This window comes from Phyllobates terribilis, unplaced genomic scaffold (assembly GCF_046119375.1).
Source record: "Phyllobates terribilis strain yellow unplaced genomic scaffold, ASM4611937v1 Scaffold_3__8_contigs__length_932513732, whole genome shotgun sequence".
Lineage (NCBI taxonomy): Eukaryota > Metazoa > Chordata > Amphibia > Anura > Dendrobatidae > Phyllobates > Phyllobates terribilis.
Genome location: NW_027362763.1, coordinates 393167534 through 393189579, shown reverse-complemented (window position 1 = coordinate 393189579; position 22046 = coordinate 393167534). Strand labels below are relative to the sequence as shown.

The 22046-nt window shown below is 40.0% G+C and overlaps 1 protein-coding gene across 3 annotated transcripts in view; it reads right to left on the bottom strand.

Annotated features, from left to right (window-relative positions):
- Positions 1-22046, bottom strand: part of COL19A1 (collagen type XIX alpha 1 chain) — a 1587177-nt gene that overhangs the window by 1409341 nt on the left and 155790 nt on the right. For all 3 annotated transcript variants that reach the window (XM_073675502.1, XM_073675503.1, XM_073675504.1), the window contains exons 5-6: positions 7760-7883; positions 4931-5203 (exon numbers count right to left, since the gene is read on the bottom strand). In XM_073675502.1, the coding sequence (XP_073531603.1) occupies positions 4931-5203; positions 7760-7883 (397 nt within the window). The remainder of the gene's footprint in view (positions 1-4930; positions 5204-7759; positions 7884-22046) is intronic.

Below are 22046 nucleotides of genomic sequence, written 5' to 3'. Positions count from 1 at the left end.
TGGCACCCTCAACTTAATATTTGGTTGCACACCCTTCAGAATGAATAACTGCAATCAATCGCTTCCTATAACCATCAAAAAGCCTCGCAACTGGAATTTTCGACCACTCTTCTTTTGCAAACTGGTCTGGGGCTCTCGTATTTAAAGGGTGCCTTCTCTCAACAGTAATTTTAAGATCTCTCCACAGGTGTTTTATGGGATTTAGAGCCGGGGTAATTGCTGGACACTTCAGAACTCTCCAGCACTTTGTTTCCATACATTTCTCTGTGCTTCTTGAAGTATGTTTGGGGCGATTGTCCTGCTGGAAGACCCATGACCTAGGATGCAAACCAAGCTTTCTGACACTGGGCACTACATTGCGACCCAAAATTTGTTGGTAACCTTCAGATTTCATGATGCCTTGCACACAGTCAAGGTACCCAGTACCAGAGGCAGCAGAAGAACTCCAAAACATCTTTAATCCTCCATCATATTTGACTGTAGGTACTGTAGGGCTTTATCTTGCTCTCATCTGTCCACAAGATGTTTTCCCAGAAGGATTTTGACTTTCTCACGTACATTTTGGCAAACTGCAGTCTAGCTTTTTTATGTCTCTGTGTCAGCAGTGGGATCCTCCTGGGTATCCTGCCATAGCGTTTCATTTCATTCAAATGTCCATGGATAGTTCACGTTGACACTGATGCAGCGTGAGTCAGCACGGTAGCTTGAATTCCTTTGGAACTTGATAGGGCTTCTTATCCATTATCCGGACTATCCAGCGTTGCAACTATTCATCAACTTTTTTCTGCCGTCCATGTCCAGGGAGATTGGCTACAGTGCCATGGGTTGTAAACTTCTTGATTATTTTGCGCACCGTGGACAAAGGAACATCAAGATCTCTAGATATTTTTCAACAATTTTGGTTCTCAAGTCCTCAGACAGTTCTCTTGTCTTCTTTCTTTTCTCCATGCTTAGTGTGGCACACACAGACACACAATGCAAAGATTGAGTTAATTTATCCCCTTTTTATCTGGTTTCAGGTATGTTATTCATATTAACCACACCTGTTACTTGCCACAGGTGAGTTTGTTTGAATGAGCATCACTTGATTGAAACAAAATTGTTTACCCATGATATTGAAAACATGCCAACAATTTTGTCTGGCCCACTTTGGGGTTCTGTGAGAAATTATGTCCAATTTGCCTTTTTTCCTCTGTTTTTTTTGTGTTGTTCCACTAGACACAAAGTAAATAAACATGTGCATATAAAAACATGTGTAACTGCAATCATTTTCTGTGAGAAATACTTCATTTTCTGGAAACATTTCAAGGGTGCTAACACTTCTGGCCATAACTGTATGTGTATTTTTTGTTATTATTGTTTTTTTAATGGGGCAAAAGGGGGAAGATTTGAACTTTTGCAGGTTTTTTTATAGTTTTCTAACAACATTTTTATTTTATTTTTTACTGCATTTAATAGTCCCCTTAGGGGACTTAAAGCTGCGATCATCTGATCACTTATGGTATATATAGCAGTGCATTAGCATTGCTATGTTAGAGAAAATCATGATCTCCCGTGAACACAAGCTAAACGCTTGATTTCACAGGAGGATCATAATGACAGGCATGGGGGTCTTCAGCAGACCCCCTGCTGTCATGCCAAACCACTGGCGCCCCGATCAAGTCACGGGTGCGCTGATGAACATGTGGAATGATACACCCCCTGCGTGTTTTAAAATTCGCTGTCAGACATTTTTAATAGGTTAACAGCCACGGACGAACCTCCTCTCCATCCTCGGATGTTAGAGGCTCATGATGGCTGATTAAATCAGCCGTCATTTGCCAGGAAAAATGCGGGCTCAGCGTCAGTGAGTACGCTAAATGTACATCCATACCAGTATGTCATATGCCTGTAAAGGATTAAAAGGGCCAATAAGGGGTTAAAAAAATTTTTATCCTGACCTCCCTCTTTACGACCCTCCCAATACCAGTCCTGCTGATGATGTCAATCTTCCCATCAGCTCTTCTTTCTTTATTCTCAGCCTTCTGGTATTCCATTCAAAAACTCCCGGTGGACAGATAGTGGAAGATAGTCGACAGGATATGTAACGGATAAAAGACAGACTATAGTACACAGAAAAGCCAAACGGAAGACTGGCGGTGGTGGGAGAGGTATAGAAAGCGCTGAAGTGATAGGTCAGTGTAAGTATAAGATCGTCTTTTGAATTACTTATTGGCCAATTTATTTTCTGTAAATCAATTTCTCACCACCCACTTAAAGGGAATCTGTCACCCACTGGGACCTATCAGACCTCTAATATGGGCATACAGGTGACAGACGTGTGAATCTATCCAGGGGATGCAAAGAAATCTCCACCTATTAGCTTCATTTCAATATTTCCTCCCCCCTCCCCTGCACGTTGTAGCCTTGTGGAGCAGGAAACTTGTACGCAGGCGCCAGTGAGTGACTGCCTTCCCGGCGCCTGTGCACAAGTTTCCTGCTCCACAAGGTTACACCGACGGCAGGAAGAAGAGTGACTTCTGTACAGAGTAAGTTGGGCAGGCGCGGGACCCAGCCGGGAACTGCACATCAGAGAGCCCTGTGACGTGCAGGGGAGTGGGGGGATATGGAAATGAAGCCAATAGGAGGGGATTTCTTCGCATCCCCCACATGTCAAAATTAATTTAATAAAAAGCTATTACAAAGCAAGTAGACCTCTAATATGGGACATACAGGAATGTATAGATATTAGAGGTCTGATAGGTCCCAGGGGGGTGACAGATCCCCTTTAAGTGAGTATGCCCGAATTTAAATTTGGGAGATTTGCTCAGTTCTATCAGGATTTTTCTTGCTTTTAGGGCTTTCATAATAATAATAATAATAATAATAATAATAAAAAAATTTAGTTAAAGGTTTAATAAATACCTTTAAGCCTGGATTTGACCATACACAGAATCCAGAATGACTTTTAAGATGGGAACAAGTGGGAATTAAACCAGAGGATCATTTGGATGTTTTTGGTTGTCATTAAGATTTAAAAAGAGAAAACACAGTACAGTAGTTTGACAATAAATGGCTTCACCCAACCAATAACCATGAGTCGAGAAAAAGTTTTTTTGTTATCAGTCATATTCTCTGAAACAAGGCCAAGAAAGCAAAGATTCTGCCAGGGTATGTAAACTTTTGAGCACAACTGTATCTACACAGTAGTTGATCTGCAGGAAAATGTGTATGTCATCTTCATTCTATGGATCAGTGGGTTTTAGGTATTTGGTGCTTCACCAAATAAGAAGGGTAAAGTTTTTCAGTAAGTAGACCACCAGGATGGCTGGGATAAAATAAAAGTCAATTATCCTCTAACTGAAGAAAGAAAGCTGGCTCTCTAGTCCTACATATTAGAAGTAGCCACATGTAAATACTATAATGATTGCATGGTTCTCGATCAGCCAACCAATATTCTTCTCTGCACTGACAAAGAGCAAGAAACCTGCAATAGAGGTCTGCAGAAAGAGGTACAGTATTTTGCGGACTATAAGGTCAATCGGAATATAAGACGCACCCCAAATTTTGGGATGGAAAATAGGAAAAAATGTTTTTAAATAAAATGGTGGTGTGCCTTATAGTCCAGTTTAATGATAGCTTACCGGGGGGGGCGGCGGCGGTGGAGCGGGGTCACAGGAGGCAGGTTCACTGCTTCAGGAGGCTGGCAGCGGCAGGAGTGATGCGATACTGGGGGATCCAGGCTGAGAGGAGGCGGCATTCAGGTGGTGTGAGGCTGTGGGCGGATTAATGCGCAGATTCAGATCTCGAGAGACAAGATCTCGTCTGCCGAGATCTAGTCTCCCAAGATCTCAATCTGCGCATGCTCCGCCTCCAGCGACTATTTTCCCGAAGCCTACAACAGAGAAAACAATGGGAAAGGGGACTCCGCTCACGGGCACCAATACCTTATGAGAGCCCAGGGCCCTCAGCATTGCCCCTCTCCTGCCGCTGCCCACGACGATCTACAGAGGCAGCGACCCATCACTTCATAGAGTCAAAAAACTCTTTTAAGTCAACAGCAACCTACCTATGAAAATTAATAAATGAAAAGCCCATCCATTTATCTATCTGTCTATCTTCACATTTTGCTGTCATAGATTTCTGCAACTTTAACATATGTGATGGCTGAGATTTCTACAGTAACAGTTCTAACTTAGCTATTTAAAAAAGAGATCACACGCTACTGTAATAATAATATCAGTTTTGAAATGTATAAAATAGAGTATTTCTGTGTATGTCACAACATATTACTATAATGTTTGATAATTAAAAAGGGTAATTAATTACAATTCAAGCCGAGTTTTTCATAGAAATAAACTAAAATATACTGACAGGTTCTCTTTAGAACTATGAATCCCACTTTTTTACTTGATGATGATGTTTAAAGGGAAGCTATCATCAGAAAATGATCTATTGTTTAAATCAGGTTTTTGTGTTACCTCTATGTTTTTATTTGTCAATTTTTTTTCAAATGATATTTATAAAAAACAAAATCATCATACTGTCTGTCCTTTCAGGAAGAGTTTGCAGCAGGATTATGATGTCAGATTATGTCTTTATACACAGCTGATAACAGATTCCACCAATGATTTTAGTCGATGTCACAGATGACCCTGCTCCTCCTCCCTTCACAATAACCTTTTCTTAGACTTTGGACATTTTGATACAAAACATAGGGTTAGAATCCAATTATTGTGGCTATGTACATGTGTTATTTTGTGAAACAATAAGACGATAAAAAAGCCCCAGTGGCCACTGTGAAAATTGCAAGAATTCTATGTTTTTTTTTAATACAGAATGTTATTTGAAAAAAATTGCTAAACATTTTTTTGAAGTGTCTTGTCCTGTGTGTATCTATTGTAAAACAGATTCATTGCTTATTTAACATATTTGTATATCAGATACTTACATCAACAGGTTTGTCATCAGATGCACGCCCTGCAATCAGTGAACTGCCCTGAAAGTCAATAGGATCTTTCGTAGAAGTTTGTCTTCTTTCAATTAACTTGCAGTCTACGTAAAGTGAAATAATACTGTACTGAATGCAGATTCCAAGCTTGTGCCATTGACGGTCAAAAAGATGATGGAGTTCTCGACTTTTAAAGGTGTAATGCAAGGTCGTTCCACCCTGTTTAGCGGTAAACTCCACAATTTTCTTCTCACCATCAATTAGAATAGCATCCTGCAAAACAAATTCTATTAGTTGATACTTAAACAGTAATTAAACTTTTTATGCATTTTTATATGGGTTACAGGCACTCTACATGCCTACAGATCGATGGCGGTACGGGTCCTGAAACCATCATCGATTGTTCAACAAAGGGCATAAAAGTGTTCAGCTGGGGAGGCAGGAGAGCACAACTCCTGACTAAGCACAGCAAGGAGTACAGATACAATACCAACTCTTAGACTTCCTAACATATCCATACATCACTCTGTGAGAGCAATCAGTGGGGGTCTTAGGACCTGGATCTCCACATCTCCATCTGCAGGCATGTAAAATAAAATAGACTTATTTCACAAAAATATAAGGTTTCCATTACATGGTACTCAGGATACACTAGAATTAATATACCAGTTACTGAGTGGCCTATTGGAACTTCTACCGCCATTGAATCTGTTTTTACAGTTTTAGGTTGTTTTTTCTGAAAATACATATGAAAAAAATACAAATCACTTTTAAGCCTCATTAACATGGTTCTACGCCAGAAATGTTAGGCCTAACTGTAACCTTAATATGGCACCCATTGACTCCTATAAGCCTCTACTTATTTATGCCTCTCATCTTGTTTGTAATCCGCCAAAACAATACCATATTCCATTGAACACTATTTTTCTTTACCAAGGAATTTGCTTAGTATCATAAGACAGCACACACAATCTGCTGCACCTTTAAGATATGTGCACAGGGTCAGGAGCCAATGTTTGAAGCTGTGCGTTATGCAGCATCAAACCCACAGCGGCCAGACGGTACAGTATAGTGGATGGGATTTCTAGAAATCCCATGTCTACAGTGCGTATGTGGCTCACCCGTGGAAACTGACATGCGGCGCGTCTTTCCAGACCGCAGCATTTCAATTTCTCCGGCGGATCCGCATGCGGACTTTCCCCATAGACCTAACCTCTATGAGAAAAGTCTGCAGGTGAAAAAAAAATGGTGCCGCTCATTTGCATATTACGTTATATCGGGGCCGCAGGCGGCTCCGGACAGTGTGCACATACCCTCATGCTATGGCTCTGCCATGAACCTAATGTCTTTTCTGTAAATCCTCATCAGTATGTTCCACAATATCTCAATGTTTGATTCACATTTTGTAACTCCATTTATAAACATATACCTTCTTTTCTTACATGGAACAGAAAGTGTTGCATACAAAGAAATGAAGATTGTGTGTAAATAGTAACTATATTAAACTTTCACTGAATGAATATGCCGTTTGACTAATGTTAGCTTTGTAATATGGACATGAAATGCGCAGACTTTGAGTTACTCCTGATAAAAGTGCTTTCTTAAAAGTAAGAATTATGAATGTCACTCTCCATTAAAATCAACATAAAAAAACAGCTAAAAAAGAATACTCCACCATGAATCACCCATTCTCAAAATCAGTAGAGTTCCTAGATGTAGGAACCCTATGGTCAGAATGGAACATCTCATTGATATACCATAAATACTTATTTAGCAAAATTCTATTGCAAAGTTGTTACATTTTGAGGGATCTAGCCTCAGAGATCACCTCTGATACCAAGAATGAAGGGGCTGCAGTAATGACCCATCCACACAGTAGGGAACTGCAGCAAGGTGCTACAATGGTGTAACATTTGAAGATTTTTTTGGGTGGACATTGCCTCACCCTGTCCCACCTATGCTCAAATCACTTTGGCAGATCTGGCTGGGAATGGCGTGAAAATGCCAAAAGTTGGTACATTTTTACATAACTTGGAGCTGAACAAAAATGTTGCAACTTTTCAAACTGTTTTAAGCCACAAATCTAGCAAGAACACTTTGATGAATCAGGCCCAAAGTGCTACAATAGTTCTGCGGACCTTTCATTCTCAGGATTGGTGAGAGCCTTGGTGATTGGATCCCTATCAATTACAAATTAATACCATGTCATATTTACATGACGTTACGGGACAGGAATAAATATTTAAGGGGGTTGTCCAGCCTCAGGGCACAAGTCTGCAGTCACTTTATGTGACTGCAGCCGTGTGAATCCTTAAACTGCACGCACTGCGAGCTGTGAGGATTTTTCGGTGCCAGTGCTTGGAGTGAGCGGTCATGTGACCACAAGTATGTGATTTAAATACTTCTAATCACAGTCTGATTAGACATGTCTGGCCTCGCTCAATACACTTGCATTGAGTGAGGCTGCGTACGTCTAGTCAGCATGTGACCGCATATATGCAAATTGCATACTTCTGGTCAGGCACCCGCCACTCCTGTCCCCCAGAGAATACTCACAGCTAGCAGTCTGCAGTCACATGACCACCGTTCCCAGACACCGGAGAATCCTCACAGCGTGCAATGTGAAAATTCGCTAGTCTGCAGACACATAGAGTGACTGCAGACTTGTAGCCTAAGGCCGAACATCCCTTTAAGTAAATATATTGACAACTCAATAAAAGCTTAAAAAAAAACTGTGAAAATTTATTTAAAAAAATCAGAATGTATACATTTTAGGATAATCGCATTTAATTCTATAGGTATACTCTTGGTAAAATGAATGAATCCCACCTGTGGACTACCTCTATGGGTTAGTGTTTTCCACAAAACCCAACGCTCCTTTTTTGTACTACGTCGTACTCGGAAAAGAGCAGTTATTGAGTATTCTTCAGGAAGTCCAGAGGAAAATACTAGTCTGCAAAGAAAATTAGAAAATTGTAAACATTAACATAATGTGCAATGTTTATGTATTCACATATTAACATGATGATGTAAAACAGTCCAATCTGCTTCATGTGCTTCATTTACTGCGCAATTTAACAAATAAGCTGCCGTCTGCGAATAACATTTTCCCTGAAGCCAAAATGAAGACTTGCCTGTAATACTGAATCCTTTTGACTTGCATATACCCATAGATGCAAAATAGTAGGAAAATATTTGTAAACCGGCTTATAGTTACAGTTTAAATGCACAGGAACAAAAAACTGGCAACTATATTTATATTTTAATATGTCAATTAATTCGTATAAAAAATTATACTAAATTTTAGAGAGTTAAATAAAATATCAAAATTTGGGGATGAATTACATGCCAAAGCAGATGTGAACCCTTTGGTTTAAATCACTTGACATCATTTTAAGATTTAATGGCCCACATTTATTTATAATAGCATAATTTACACCAATTATATAAGTTGTTGGCAAGAAATTCACCTAATTATTTAATAGATGCCTGCTCGATGCATTTGCAATTGTCTGAATGAATTCATTTTACTTCGTCTACTAGCAGTCATATATCTGTGCCACTAAGTTGTACTTTTTTTAAGCGTTGCTTTAATAAAAGGTGATTTATAACTTGACCATGTCAACATATCTCCACTCTTTTCTCTTTGGAGTAAAAAGAGAAATTTTAGATGTTACTTTTTAAACTCTTCATGTACTGTTAAAATGAGGCATAAACTGAATGATTATTGGAGTCAATATACTTGCATGCTTACCTCTCCATTCCTGAAGGAATGAGGGGTCCCATTTTTCAAAGAGATGCAGTTGCCACCGGTGGGACCACATCTGTCAGACATTTATGGCATTTCTTATCTACATGCCATAAATATCTCAGATGGGCCTTTTGGTGCAACAAAAATCATTTATCAACAAAAAAAATAGTAACTACTAGGAGTACCTCATATCAGAGAAAGAGTTACATAAGTTGAGAAATAAAGATAGACCCTGACATCTTACTGGTCAGTCATCATTGTCATTTACTTATAAAATTTCCACTTTAAAACCCTCTGACACCTAACTTTTCACCCATTGTTATTCTTTAGAGTAAATGTCTTTTAACCCCTTTATCCCCCAAGGTGGTTTGCACGTTAATGACCAGGCCAATTTTTACAATTCTGACCACTGTCACTTTATGAGGTAATTACTCTGGAACGCTTTAATGGATCCCGCTGATTATGAGATTGCTTTTTCGTGACATATTGTACTTCATGATAGTGAAGTTTATTTGTAAAAAAACAGAAATTTGGTGAAAATTTGGCAATTTACAAACTTTGAATTTTCATGCCCTTAAATCAGAGAGATATGTCACACAAAATTGTTAATAAATAACATTTCCCACGTGTCTTCTTTACATCAGCAAAATTTTTGAACCAACATTTTTTTTTGTTAGGGAGCTATAAGGGTTAAAAGTTGACCAGCGATTTTTCATTTTTACAACAAAATTTTTTTAGGGACCACATCACATTTGAAGTGACTTTGAGGGGCCTTTATTACAGAAAATACCCAAAAGTGACAGCATTCTAAAAACTGCACCCCTCAAGGTGCTCAAAACCACATTCAAGAAGTTTATTAACCCTTCAAGTGCTTCACAGGAATTTTTGGAATGTCGAAGAAAAAAATGAACATTTATTTTTTTTCACAAAAATGTTACTTTATACCCCAATTTTTTTATTTTCGCAAAACTATCATTAAAAAAATGGACCCCATAATTTGTTGTGCAATTCCTCCTGAGCACGCCCATACCCCATATGTGGGAGCACAGAAGGGTTCGGAAGGAAAGGAGCGCCATTTGACTTTTTGAATGTAAGATTTGCTTGAATAATTAGCGGACACCATGTTGCGTTTGGAGAGCCCCTGATGTCCCTAAACAGTGGAAACCCCCCACAAGTGACACCATTTTGGAAACTAGACCCCTCAGGGAACTTATCTAGATGTGTGGTGAGCACCCTGAACCCCCAGGTGCTTCACAGACGTTTATAACATGGCGCCGTGAAAATAAAAAACAAAAAGCTTTTTCCACAAAAATGATGTTTTAGCCCCAAAGGTAAGAGGAGAAAATGGACCCCAAAAACTTTTGTGCAATTTCTCCTGAGTACGCGGATACCCCATATGTGAGGAAAATACACTGTTTGGGCTCACAGCAGGGTTCAGAAGGGAAGGAGCACTGTGTGACTTTTTGAATGCAAAATTGTCTGGAATCAAGAGCGGACACCATGTCGCGTTTCGAGAGCCCCTGATGCACCTAAACAGTGGAAATCCCCCCACAAATGACTCCATTTTGGAAATTAGAACCCTCAATGATTTTATCAAGGGGTATAGTGAACATTTTGAACCCAGATGTACGACACAAAATTTGATAACATTAGGTCATCATATTGAATAACTTGTCATTAGTCTTGAGCGCAAGTGCTCGCTATTTGAGTTTGCATCTGGTACTCAGGTATGCACCATGTATCGCGGGTGCTCAAGTGACATGCTCGAGTCCCCGTCCTGCATGTTTCATGGTTATTAGACACCCAAAAAAAACATGCGGGGATTTCTGGTGCATGGCAGGCAATCCCGGCAAGGTTTTTTTGGCTGAAAAACATATGGGGCGGAGACTTGCGCTCAACACTATTCGCCATATTGTCGTCATTTTTTTTCTTTACTTTTGTAAAAATCCCAACCCCAACACAACCTTAACCCCAATCCTAATACAACCCCAACCCTAACCCTAGCCCAACACTAGCCCAACCCTAACCCTAGAGTATTATTTACGCCATTCTTCGTGCGGTATAAGTGATTAGTCGAATTTATTCTTCGGGTCGGTGCGATTACAGCGATGCCAGATTCATATAGTTTTTTCATGATTGGCTGCTGTCACACACTAAAAGATGCTTTTTTTTGCAAAGACTAGTTTTTGGATAGCCATATTTGGAGAGCTATAATTTAGCCATATTTTGTCCGACAGAGTCATGTGATGGCTTGTTTTTTGCGGGACAAGTTGACGTTTTTATTGGTACCATTTGATCGCTTTCTATTCTGATTTTTGGGAGGCAGAATAAACAAAAACCAACAATTCCAGAATTGTTTTTTTTTTTTGTTTTTTTTTTATGCTGTTCCGCATGTGGTAAAATTGATAAGGCAGCTTTATTCTTCGGATCAGTACGTTTACAGCGGTACCACATTTATATAATTTTTTCATGATTTGGCGCTTTTACACAATAAAAGCTGAATGGCGGCTTGTTTTTATGATTGGCTGCTGTCACACACTAAAAGACGCTTTTTTTTGCAAAGACTAGTTTTTGGATAGCTATATTTGGAGAGCTATAATTTATCCATATTTTATCTGACCGAGTCATGTGATGGCTTGCTTTTTTGCAGGACAAGATGGCGTTTTCAGTGGTACCATTTTTATTTGCATTCGTCTTTTTGAACGCGTTTTATTCCATTTTTTGCTTGACGGTATGATGATAAAGCATCGTTTTTTGCTTTGCTTTTTTTTTTTTACCGTGTTGACTAAAGGGGTTAACTAGTGGGACAGTTTTATAGGTCAGTTCGTTACGGGTGCGGCGATACCAAATATGTGTACTTTTATTGGTTTATTTATTTTTTCATAATAAATAAATATTATGGCTACAATATATTTTTATTTTTTCGGGATTACTTATTTTTTTTAAGTTTTTTTTTTTTTTTATATTTTTAAAAATGTTTTCACTTTCGGGCACTTTTTTTTACTTTTACACGCTTAGTCCCACTATGGGACTTTCACTTTTTGCAGCCTGATAGCCTGTATTGCATAGAGAGCAGCAGCTCCCTATGCCATGCAGCCAGTCAGCGCTGCACACAGGGAGAAGTTACTTTGGTCGTGCACTGTGCATGACCAAAGTAACTTCCTGCTGTCTGGTGACCCGGATGTTGTCATGACGAGATTGGATCATCATGACAACATCCGGGAGCTGCAACAGACACCGTGGGAAGCCCGAGAGGAGGTGAGTACCGGCGCTTACCTCCACTTGCCCCCGCAATGCTGCGATCGACTCCAATCGCAGCATTGCAGGTGTTAATGTGCCAGCGCTTGAGTGTGGGCGCGATCGCAGTGCGCGTAATAGTACGTAGCTGGCCCTATAGGCCCAGGGCACAGCTACGTACTATTACTGACAAGGTTGAAAAGGGGTTAAGTTCTTGATATTAGGAATCGAGGAACATTTCACTGGCGATGAAGACACGATACATAGTTTGGTCTTTTCTGTGGTAACATACAGATATGAAACATAGAAAATAAAAAAACAAGACTCAAAATGCGGGTGCTGGAAGAGGATGTTATCAACACCATGCATGGCAAGAAGAGCAAAAAAATCAATTTTTGAACAAATCAAGCCAGACATGTCACTCGAAGCAAGGATCACCAAGCTACGACTTGGCTACTTTGGATACATGGTACGAAGAGAGCAATCACTGGAGAAGGACATCATGGTTGGAAGAATAGAAGCATCAAAGTGAAGAGGAAGACAAACAACCTGATGGCTTGATATTATCAAGATAAAGGAGGAGAAGACCCTGATGGACCTATCTAGCCTTGCACAAGATAGATCTTCCTACAGAGCGTTAATCCAATAAGTCGCCATGGCTCGAGATCAAGCTAAAGGCCGTTAAAGTAAATAAATAAATATAAAGCATCTATTTGATTAACAGCATAGTTTTTCTATATCAAATATCTACACATTTTCATTTTCTAAACACTGCTTCATGTATGCGAGTGCTATACAACTAAGTCCACACATAATGGAGCTCATTTTTTCCAGTCAGTTTTTCTGCTAAATCATGGCAATTCTGCCAATTCTAAACGTGATCTTTTAAATTTTTTTTAAAACTTTGTGTGATTTAATAGCAGAATCTATATTTATTAAAAATTGTGTGTGTTAGTTGATTTACAAATTTCAAATCTGCTCATAATAATTAGTGCCATACGAAGTAATTACTTAATTAAAGAGAAGCATTTAGGATATTATAACATGTGACTGGACACATGGAAACATACGTAGTTGCCTAAGATCTTGAATTTGCCAGGACTATGTCAAATTTTCAGAAAAAAAAAAATCCCAGCAAGTTTGAGAGTATCCTAAACTGGAAAGAAGCAGGGTTACATAAACCCTGCCCAAAAAGTGGACATACTAGCCTAGTTTTGACCATTCCTGTGGCAGTCCTGAGGGCAAAAATTAAGTCTCTCTACTTTACTAACTAAGATGTTAGTATGATGAAGGGCCAGAGGTTTTGTCATGGTGAATACAAAAGGTACTGTAGGTTGGGGCTCAACCAGGCACAGGAGGAAACAAGGTGGAAATAAAGGGTCTCTGTCGGGGAAGGGTAACAGAGTAGAGATACTAAAGTGATGGCAGGAGCTGTGATGGGTTTGAAGGGGCTTGTATGAGATTAAGTGTGCACAAATGGACAAGCAATGCTATGCAAGGGCATTTGCTCTGCAGGTGGACACACTGTGTTATGTGGTGGTTCTTTGGGGATAGAAAACAAGGGATGACACTGAAGTTATTATCTGCACAGAAGAACCCAGATATCAACGGTGGATACTCTTGGCTATCTTCCCCGCCTCGGCTTCTGCCTCTCCCTGCCCTAAACACTCTCTTTCACACTGGATGTTCTTACCAGCAGGCTCCAAGGTTTTCTGTACAACAAAAATCATGTAGACATCATTGTCTGTGCCACTGATGCTGTTTCTACCATGATGAGTGCCCTAGACATATCCATACACAACATACATGAAAGCAAATAGACATATAGCACAATCACAATACTGCAGTAAAACTCCCTTTTCCCACTGTCCAACAGCAGTATGCTATCATCAGACATCACATTCCAGGCACAAAACGGAAAACTTTTATCTATTCCCTCACATTATATTTTTACAAGAATTATTATTGCATATTAATAACAATTATATTATCTATACATTTAAATATTATGATGGGAATTTAACAATGTGAGTATGCCAAAGTAAGAAAGTCACATGTTTTTGTGCATTTCAAGTTTGTGCAGAAAATTTACCGATGTTTTCCATTTTACACCAGTCTCATTAGTTTTCTAAAAAGTCAGTGGGCTTATTTAGAGCAGAAGATTTACTATACTTAATTTATAATGTCTGGCAGACATTAGGGCAGAAATCTACGCCAGCTCATAGCACGGACAGCCCAAGATTCACCAACTTTATTAAGAGGAAGGAAATATTACACTCCATATGAAAAAGTTTTCTTATAGTAAAAGGTTAATATTGTCAAATAAAGCACCTGTGATGTTAAATCAGAACATCAGAGAAATAACTTTTCTCCCTGTTGGTCTATGAAATATCATACACTGGGAATAAAACTCATGTTGGATGTGGTGCAGTTTTAGAAAGTGGCTGAAATATTAAATGTTTGCGGAAAGATACTTCTCAACGTCTCACTGTCATAAACACCTAACAAATTTCTGCCCGCATTACTAGGAAAGTGATCTGAGAGACAACTATGCTGCATATTATTAGGACTATATATAGTACAGGAAATACTGTAAATAGTCACTCTCTAAAACAGGAGGATGTCAACAGAGCTGCTGAGTTAACAGAGAGATTAATCTTTTTTCCAAGCCGCTATAAAGCCAGTCCATTTCCTCCCAATATAAAGTACTTACTGGATAGTCCGAAAGCTTATTTTTTCTTTAGCAGTCTTTCAGCAGTTATTAAGAAACCAAACATTACATAATACCAAATGAGAGTTACACACAAGAGGGAAACAAAAATCTGAAAAATAAATAAGTATAAAAACATTTAACATCATAAACATAAAAGGCACCACAAGAGATATAGTTATCCAATAGATATGGACTACTTAACAGTTTGATTGATTATACAGAAGCATTGGCTTATACTTTGGTTCATACAACCTTTGTGTTGTAGAGAGCTGTTATACGACGCCCTAAGGCCTTATTCACACTACAGTGATTTTTTTCATGTCCACAAAAATAATTGATTGAGCTAGATCCATTTTTCATCCATCTTTCCCCATGTCTAAATTTTTACTATCTGCAATTTTAGCTAACGGCAATTTTCCAGATTGATTGATCTTCATGTGTTAAAGTAATGATGGACTGCAATTTTGTTTCACCTAGTTAAGTAGTTCTTGCCATAGTCTGGTTTATGATAGTTGTGGAATAGGGCTCAGCACTGTATGGAACTTTAAAATATCACTGCCACTGCAAAACACACCTAATGATCACAAACACTTTCTGACAGACAGTGATTCCAAAAATGAACTCTTGACAAGGGTCATTCCAGATGACTACCTGATGAAGCTGCTTGAGAGAATGCCAAGGGGATATAAAGCTGCCATAAGAGTAAAAGGAGTGTACTTTGAGGAATCGAACATTTAACATTTACTTTGATTTTTATTTTCACATGTTTCTTCATTCATTGTTTCCATATACAGTACAGACCAAAAGTTTGGACACACCTTCTCATTTAAAGAAATTTTTGTATTTTCATGAAATGAAAATTGTACATTCACACTGAAGGCATCAAAACTATGAATTAACACATGTATAATTATATACAGTTATATGAAAAAGTTTGGGCACCCCTATTAATCTTAACCTTAATGTTTTTAAAAAAATTGGTGTTTTTGCAACAGCTATTTCAGTTTGATATATGTAATAACTGTTGGACACAGTAATGTTTCTGCCTTGAAATGAGGTTTATTGTACTAACAGAAAATGTGCACTCTGCATTCAAACAAAATTTGACAGGTGCATAAGTATGGGCACCCTTATCATTTTCTTGTTTTAAATACTCCTACCTACTTTTTACTGACTTACTAAAGCACTTTTTTTGGTTTTGTAACCTCATTGAGCTTTGAATTTCATAGCCAGGTGTATGCAATCATGAGAAAAGCTACTTAAAGTGGCCACTTGCAAGTTGTTCTCCTGTTTGAATCTCCTCTGAAGAGTGGCATCATGGGCTCCTCAAAACAACTGTCAAATGATCTGAAAACAAAGATTATTCAACATAGTTGTTCAGGGGAAGGATATAAAAAGATGTCTCAGAGATTTAACCTGTCAGTTTCCACTGTGAGGAACATAGTAAGGAAATGGAAGAACACAGGGACAGTTCTTGTTAAGGCCAGAAGTGGCAGGCCAAGAAAAACGTCAGAAAGGCAGAGAAGAAGAATGGTGAGATCAGTCAATGACAATCCTCAGACCACCTCCAGAGAGCTGCAGCATCAACTTGCTGCAGATGGTTTCACTGTGCATTGGTCAACTATACAACGCACTTTGCACAAGGAGAAGCTGTATGGGAGAGTGATGCAAAAGAAGCCGTTTCTGCAAGCACGCCACAAACAGAGTCGGCTGAGGTATGCAAAAGCACATTTGGAGAAGCCAATTTCTTTTTGGAAGAAGGTCCTGTGGACTGATGAAACCAAGATTGAGTTGTTTGGTCATACAAAAAGGCGTTATGCATGGCGGCAAAAAAACACGGCATTCCAAGAAAAACACTTGCTACCCACAGTAAAATTTGGTGGAGGTTCCATCATGCTTTGGGGCTGTGTGGCCAATGCCGGCACCGGGAATCTTGTTAAAGTTGAGGGACGCATGGATTCCACTCAGTATCAGCAGATTCTTGACAATAATGTTCAAGAATCAGTGATAAAGTTGAAGTTACGCAGGGGATGGATCTTTCAGCAAGACAATGATCCAAAACACCGCTCCAAATCTACTCAGGCATTCATGCAGAAGAACAATTACAATGTTCTGGAATGGCCATCCCAGTCCCCAGACCTGAATATCATTGAACATCTGTGGGATCATTTGAAGAGGGCTGTCCATTCTCGGCGACCATCAAACTTAACTGAACTGGAATTGTTTTGTAAATAGGAATGGTCAAAAATACCTTCATCCTGGATCCAGGAACTCATTAAAAGCTACAGGAAGCGACTAGAGGCTGTTATTTTTGCAAAAGGAGGATCTACTAAATATTAATGTCACTTTTTCATATAACTGTACTTAACAAAAAAGTGTGAAACAACTGAAAATATCTCTTATATTCTAGGCTCTTCAAAGTAGCCACCTTTTGCTTTGATGACTGCTTTGCACACTCTTGGCATTCTCTTGATGAGCATCAAGAGGTAGTCTGTTGACTGTATACACTGTCATTTTGGATTTATTATCTGTGTGCCCCCTACTTTATGGGGCTAGTCACATATGCATTAGAGTACAATCTCTGACTAAGTGCTGCCAGATGACCCCCTGTGCATCTCTGTACACAATTGCCGCCCTGTCTTTGTGTTTTTCACCCCTAGTGACCTGCTAACTTTCAATACTTTCTCGATTTTAATATTTGTATTTAATAAAAGTTTTCAATTTTAATATCATCTAGTATTACTTCATACTTCTTTATGGGGGTTATACTCCATGTCTTTATAGGTTATGTATTTAAGTAGGAGTACCCTGTATATACAGGACAATGTTTAAGATTTACCATAGAGTAAATTGTATTCATGTTTGGCTAATACTGTGTGTTTTCACAGCTTCTGGATCCAAACACATGGATCACAAAAAGCGTGAGCAGAAATGGCTCACTCAGTTAAATAAGGTCTTTGGGGAGGAATCCACTGTGGTTTTAAATACAAGGGAGAATGACAATTTGATATCCAATTTGAAAGATCTATATAATAAAAAAATCTGCCTTTGGTGGCATAAGGCTTTCTTGGAACGTTATGTGGCTAGGGGGTTGATCCCTAGGGGTCCTCGCGTCCAGGTTTTTCCAGCATTTGAGTTTGATGACGATGCATTGAAAAAACAATGGGAGGACCTATCATCCACCTGCTCAAGGGGCTATATGGAACTCCTGATTAAATCTAATGAGTCGTCTCTACACACAATTGAGGTGGAGATTACTCAGCTCCAGGACTCTCTGTCTACTAAATTAACCCCAGAAGCACTGAGTAAATTCAATTTGGACTTGGATAACGAATTTCTCAAATGGGAGAGAGACATAGTGGCTTCTAAAACTAGAAAGTATCAAAGAGACCTTTCGGACTTTAACCAAAAGCAGGTCTATAGATGGAGAAGGAACAAGGGTCCCAAAAGGTCAGTGTTGGGGAATCGGGGCAACACTGTCTCATCCTTGTCATCTATGGGTGAAGAGCCATCTAAAAGTAATCAGGCAGGCACGAACAGTGTAAAATTGTCAGGTGAGAGATACTATGGACAATGGAAGGGGAAAACCAACTCTAAACGGAAGTTAACCCCACCACAATCCATGGAGAAAAAATCCAAATTTAATAACCTAGAGGTAATTAATCTCTCTACCCACACACTGTCTGAAGATCAGATAGAGGTTCTATCGTTGGATCTAACCTTTGTACCTACTAACAACTATAATTTATTTTTTCCTAGCGTTGAAAGATCTACAATTATTCCTCAGGAAAGTGATTCTGCGGAAACTGCACACCAAACCTACCTGTCATGATTATTTGGACACGACCATGGAAAGGGAAGCCTTGTCTACTTTGGAGGAACTGGAGAGAGAGAGTGTTCCGGTCCCTGCAGGTACTTTTCCCACCTCTGTCCTGGCCAGATCCACCACCTTCCCTCCCTTCTCCCTCTGCCCACAAGTTGAAATCTTTAACAAACTTGTCAGTGATGACCTTAGGAATCTATCTGGGAGGTTTAGGAATGATAATCTTACCCCGGGACAGCGAAAAGCACTTAGGGAACTACAATCTATTAAAGATGTGGTGTTTAAGCCTGCGGACAAGGGAGGGAACGTTGTGGTCTGGCCAGTCACAAAATATGAGAGAGAGGCCTTTAGGCAACTCCGGGACCGGACAACTTATATTTCTCTATCCAGTAATCCTCTGGCAGCCTTTTCGGCTGTACTTCTTGATATTTTGGAGCGGGCATATGAGCAGGGAACTATTCCTAAAAAAATCTTTGATGGTCTTCTCACTAAGTGCCCAATAGTTCCTACTTTTTACCTGCTACCCAAAATTCACAAGAATCCTCTAGAACCCCCGGTACGTCCCATTGTCTCTGGCATTGGAGGGCTGTGCGACCCTATTTGCAAATTCATTGAACATTACCTCCATCCGTTGGTTGAAACGCTACCCTCCTATGTCAGAGACACAGGGGACGTCCTTAGGAAGATTGAAGACCTATATCTTGACACGGATATGATTTTGGTGGCGGTTGACGTGGAGTCACTGTTTACGAGCATAGGACATGAGGATGGGCTACGAGCCGTGGAGTTTTTCCTTGCAGCCAGTGACTTAGCTGCCTCACTTTGCGCTTTGATCTTGGAATTATTGAATTTCATACTTACCCATAATTTTTTCACATTCAAAGACAGATTCTTCCTTCAAAAACGCGGCACTGCGATGGGTGCGGCGTGTGCTCCGTCCTACGCTAATCTCTTTCTCAGTTTCTGGGAGAGGGAGATTTTCGGGGATGGAGCCGGCGCCGCCTCCCATGTGCAGTGCTGGTACAGATATATAGATGATGTTTTCATCATCTGGCAGGGTCCCGAGTCTGAGCTTCATGACTTCATTGCCTCTTTAAATCTCAACGATAGGAACATTAGGCTTACCTATAAGTTTGATCACAACCAGATTGACTTTCTGGACATTAGGATCATTGTCCAACAGAATGGCATGGTAGAGACTGATGTTTATCGTAAGGAGACAGCGGTCAACTCATTGTTACATGCAACATCAGCCCATACACCTTCAATAATTCGGGCCATTCCTGTTGGACAATATTTGAGGATGAAACGCATTTGTTCCTCTGACGTAGTTTTTGAGGCTCAGGCTCGGGACCTTGTCCAGAGATTCCGAGATCGTGGGTATAGCACACATAATATTAAGAGAGGCTATAAACGTGCTAGGAAAACTCCACGGGATCTTCTCCTAACTAATCCCATAAAACAACCTGAGAGGGATCCCCCCATTAGATTTATATCAACTTATAATAGTCGCTGGCGTGAAATACGAGAGATTCTGTCCAAACATTGGTCCATCCTCAAAACTGAACCTACACTGAACAAAATTTTACCTGATAAACCCTTGATGACAGCTAGGAGGGGCAAGAGTCTAAAGGACTCACTAGTTAGAAGCCACTATGTCGCCCCCACCCCCACCCTATTTGGGGGTGGGAAACAAAGATGAGGTTGATTTCCCTGCGGGTCCTGTCTGGCCTGTAGAAACATAGTTCGCACAACATCATTTACTTCTGCAGATGGCCTAAACAACTTTAAAACTACACAATATATTTCTTGTAGTACCACATATATTGTGTATATGGCCACATGTCCGTGCAATTTGAGCTATGTGGGACTCACATCGAGAGAGTGTCGGATCCGAGTCAGGGAACACATCAGAGACGTTTTGGCGGCTCGAGAGGCCCCCGATGTATCATTGCTTAAGACGATTCCGCGACACTTCAGACTGTGCCATAACTGCGACCCCTTATGCCTCCAATTTAGAGGCATTGACCGAGTACACCTCGGGATTAGGGGTGGTAATCACAAACGTATTCTGGCGCAGCTGGAGTGTCGCTGGATAGCTACACTGGACACGATGACCCCTAGGGGTCTTAATGAACAGAACAGTTTTGCTCCCTACCTCTAGTGCCATATGCCCTTCTCCTTCTGTTCTTATTATGCGGATTTTAATTCTTTTGTTCTTTTTTAGCATTTACGTCATCATTTATTTCATTTCTGGAATACCTCTCGGACCTACTTGGGATCAGCCCTTCTGTATTGTATATGGACAAGTCTTTCTTCGCATATATCTGTGAACAACACATACTGGAGGACTCCTCAGACATTTATATTTGCATATTGTTAACCATAACGCTTGCTGAAGGAATGATACTTTCTTGGTAGATTCTGTGTACATTGCAATGAATTGTGAAAACCCTTATTTATGCAATGTTTTATGGTTGATTGTCTTCCTGGTGCGCTGTTACCTGTCCCATGTATGGCTGCCCATCCTTTTTCCCTTACCAAATATGGTTGCCGCCGTGTGACGCATGTGCGAGACTATCCCCGTCCGACTGCGTCCCAAAGGCTTCCGTACGGCGGAAGTGTGGGCCATTGACGTCAGTGGAACGCATTGTTCCCGCCCACACTTCCGCTGGTAATTAGCCGGAAATGACGCGGCGGAGGGGGCGGAGGTCAACACGCATGCGCCGTGACTATCGGCGTGTACACCTCTAGGGCAGGGAAGTGGGGTATTTAATGATGGTGGTCCACGTGTAAAACCACAGCCCCCTGAGGAAGCTATACGCGAAACGCGCGTCGGGGCCTCAGCGCGGCATACGAGGTTATTTGACACATGGGTGAGCCATCTGTTATGATGTAGATATTATCCATACTTGCTTTGTATGCATGTAAGAAGGGTTGGAATCGTCATTGAATCTATACATTTGTGGATTCCTTGCCATCTGTATTATGTTGACTGTATACACTGTCATTTTGGATTTATTATCTGTGTGCCCCCTACTTTATGGGGCTAGTCACATATGCATTAGAGTACAATCTCTGACTAAGTGCTGCCAGATGACCCCCTGTGCATCTCTGTACACAATTGCCGCCCTGTCTTTGTGTTTTTCACCCCTAGTGACCTGCTAACTTTCAATACTTTCTCGATTTTAATATTTGTATTTAATAAAAGTTTTCAATTTTAATATCATCTAGTATTACTTCATACTTCTTTATGGGGGTTATACTCCATGTCTTTACAGGTTATGTATTTAAGTAGGAGTACCCTGTATATACAGGACAATGTTTAAGATTTACCATAGAGTTCGGCTCAATTGTATTCATAAACTGCCCCCATTGTCTTACAGGGCATGCAATGTGTATCACTAATATGTTGTTACCAAGCTAAATGTCCCAGTATACAAGTAAAAAAAATACATCTAATCTTTACTCAATTATCCATCAGATCCTGGCTTTCAGTCATATGGGTGGCACTGAATAGTGTTTCAGTCATGCTCCTCTGAATAGTAGTCACGTCGAGCCCAGTGTGATTGATTGCCTGGACTGTCCCGAT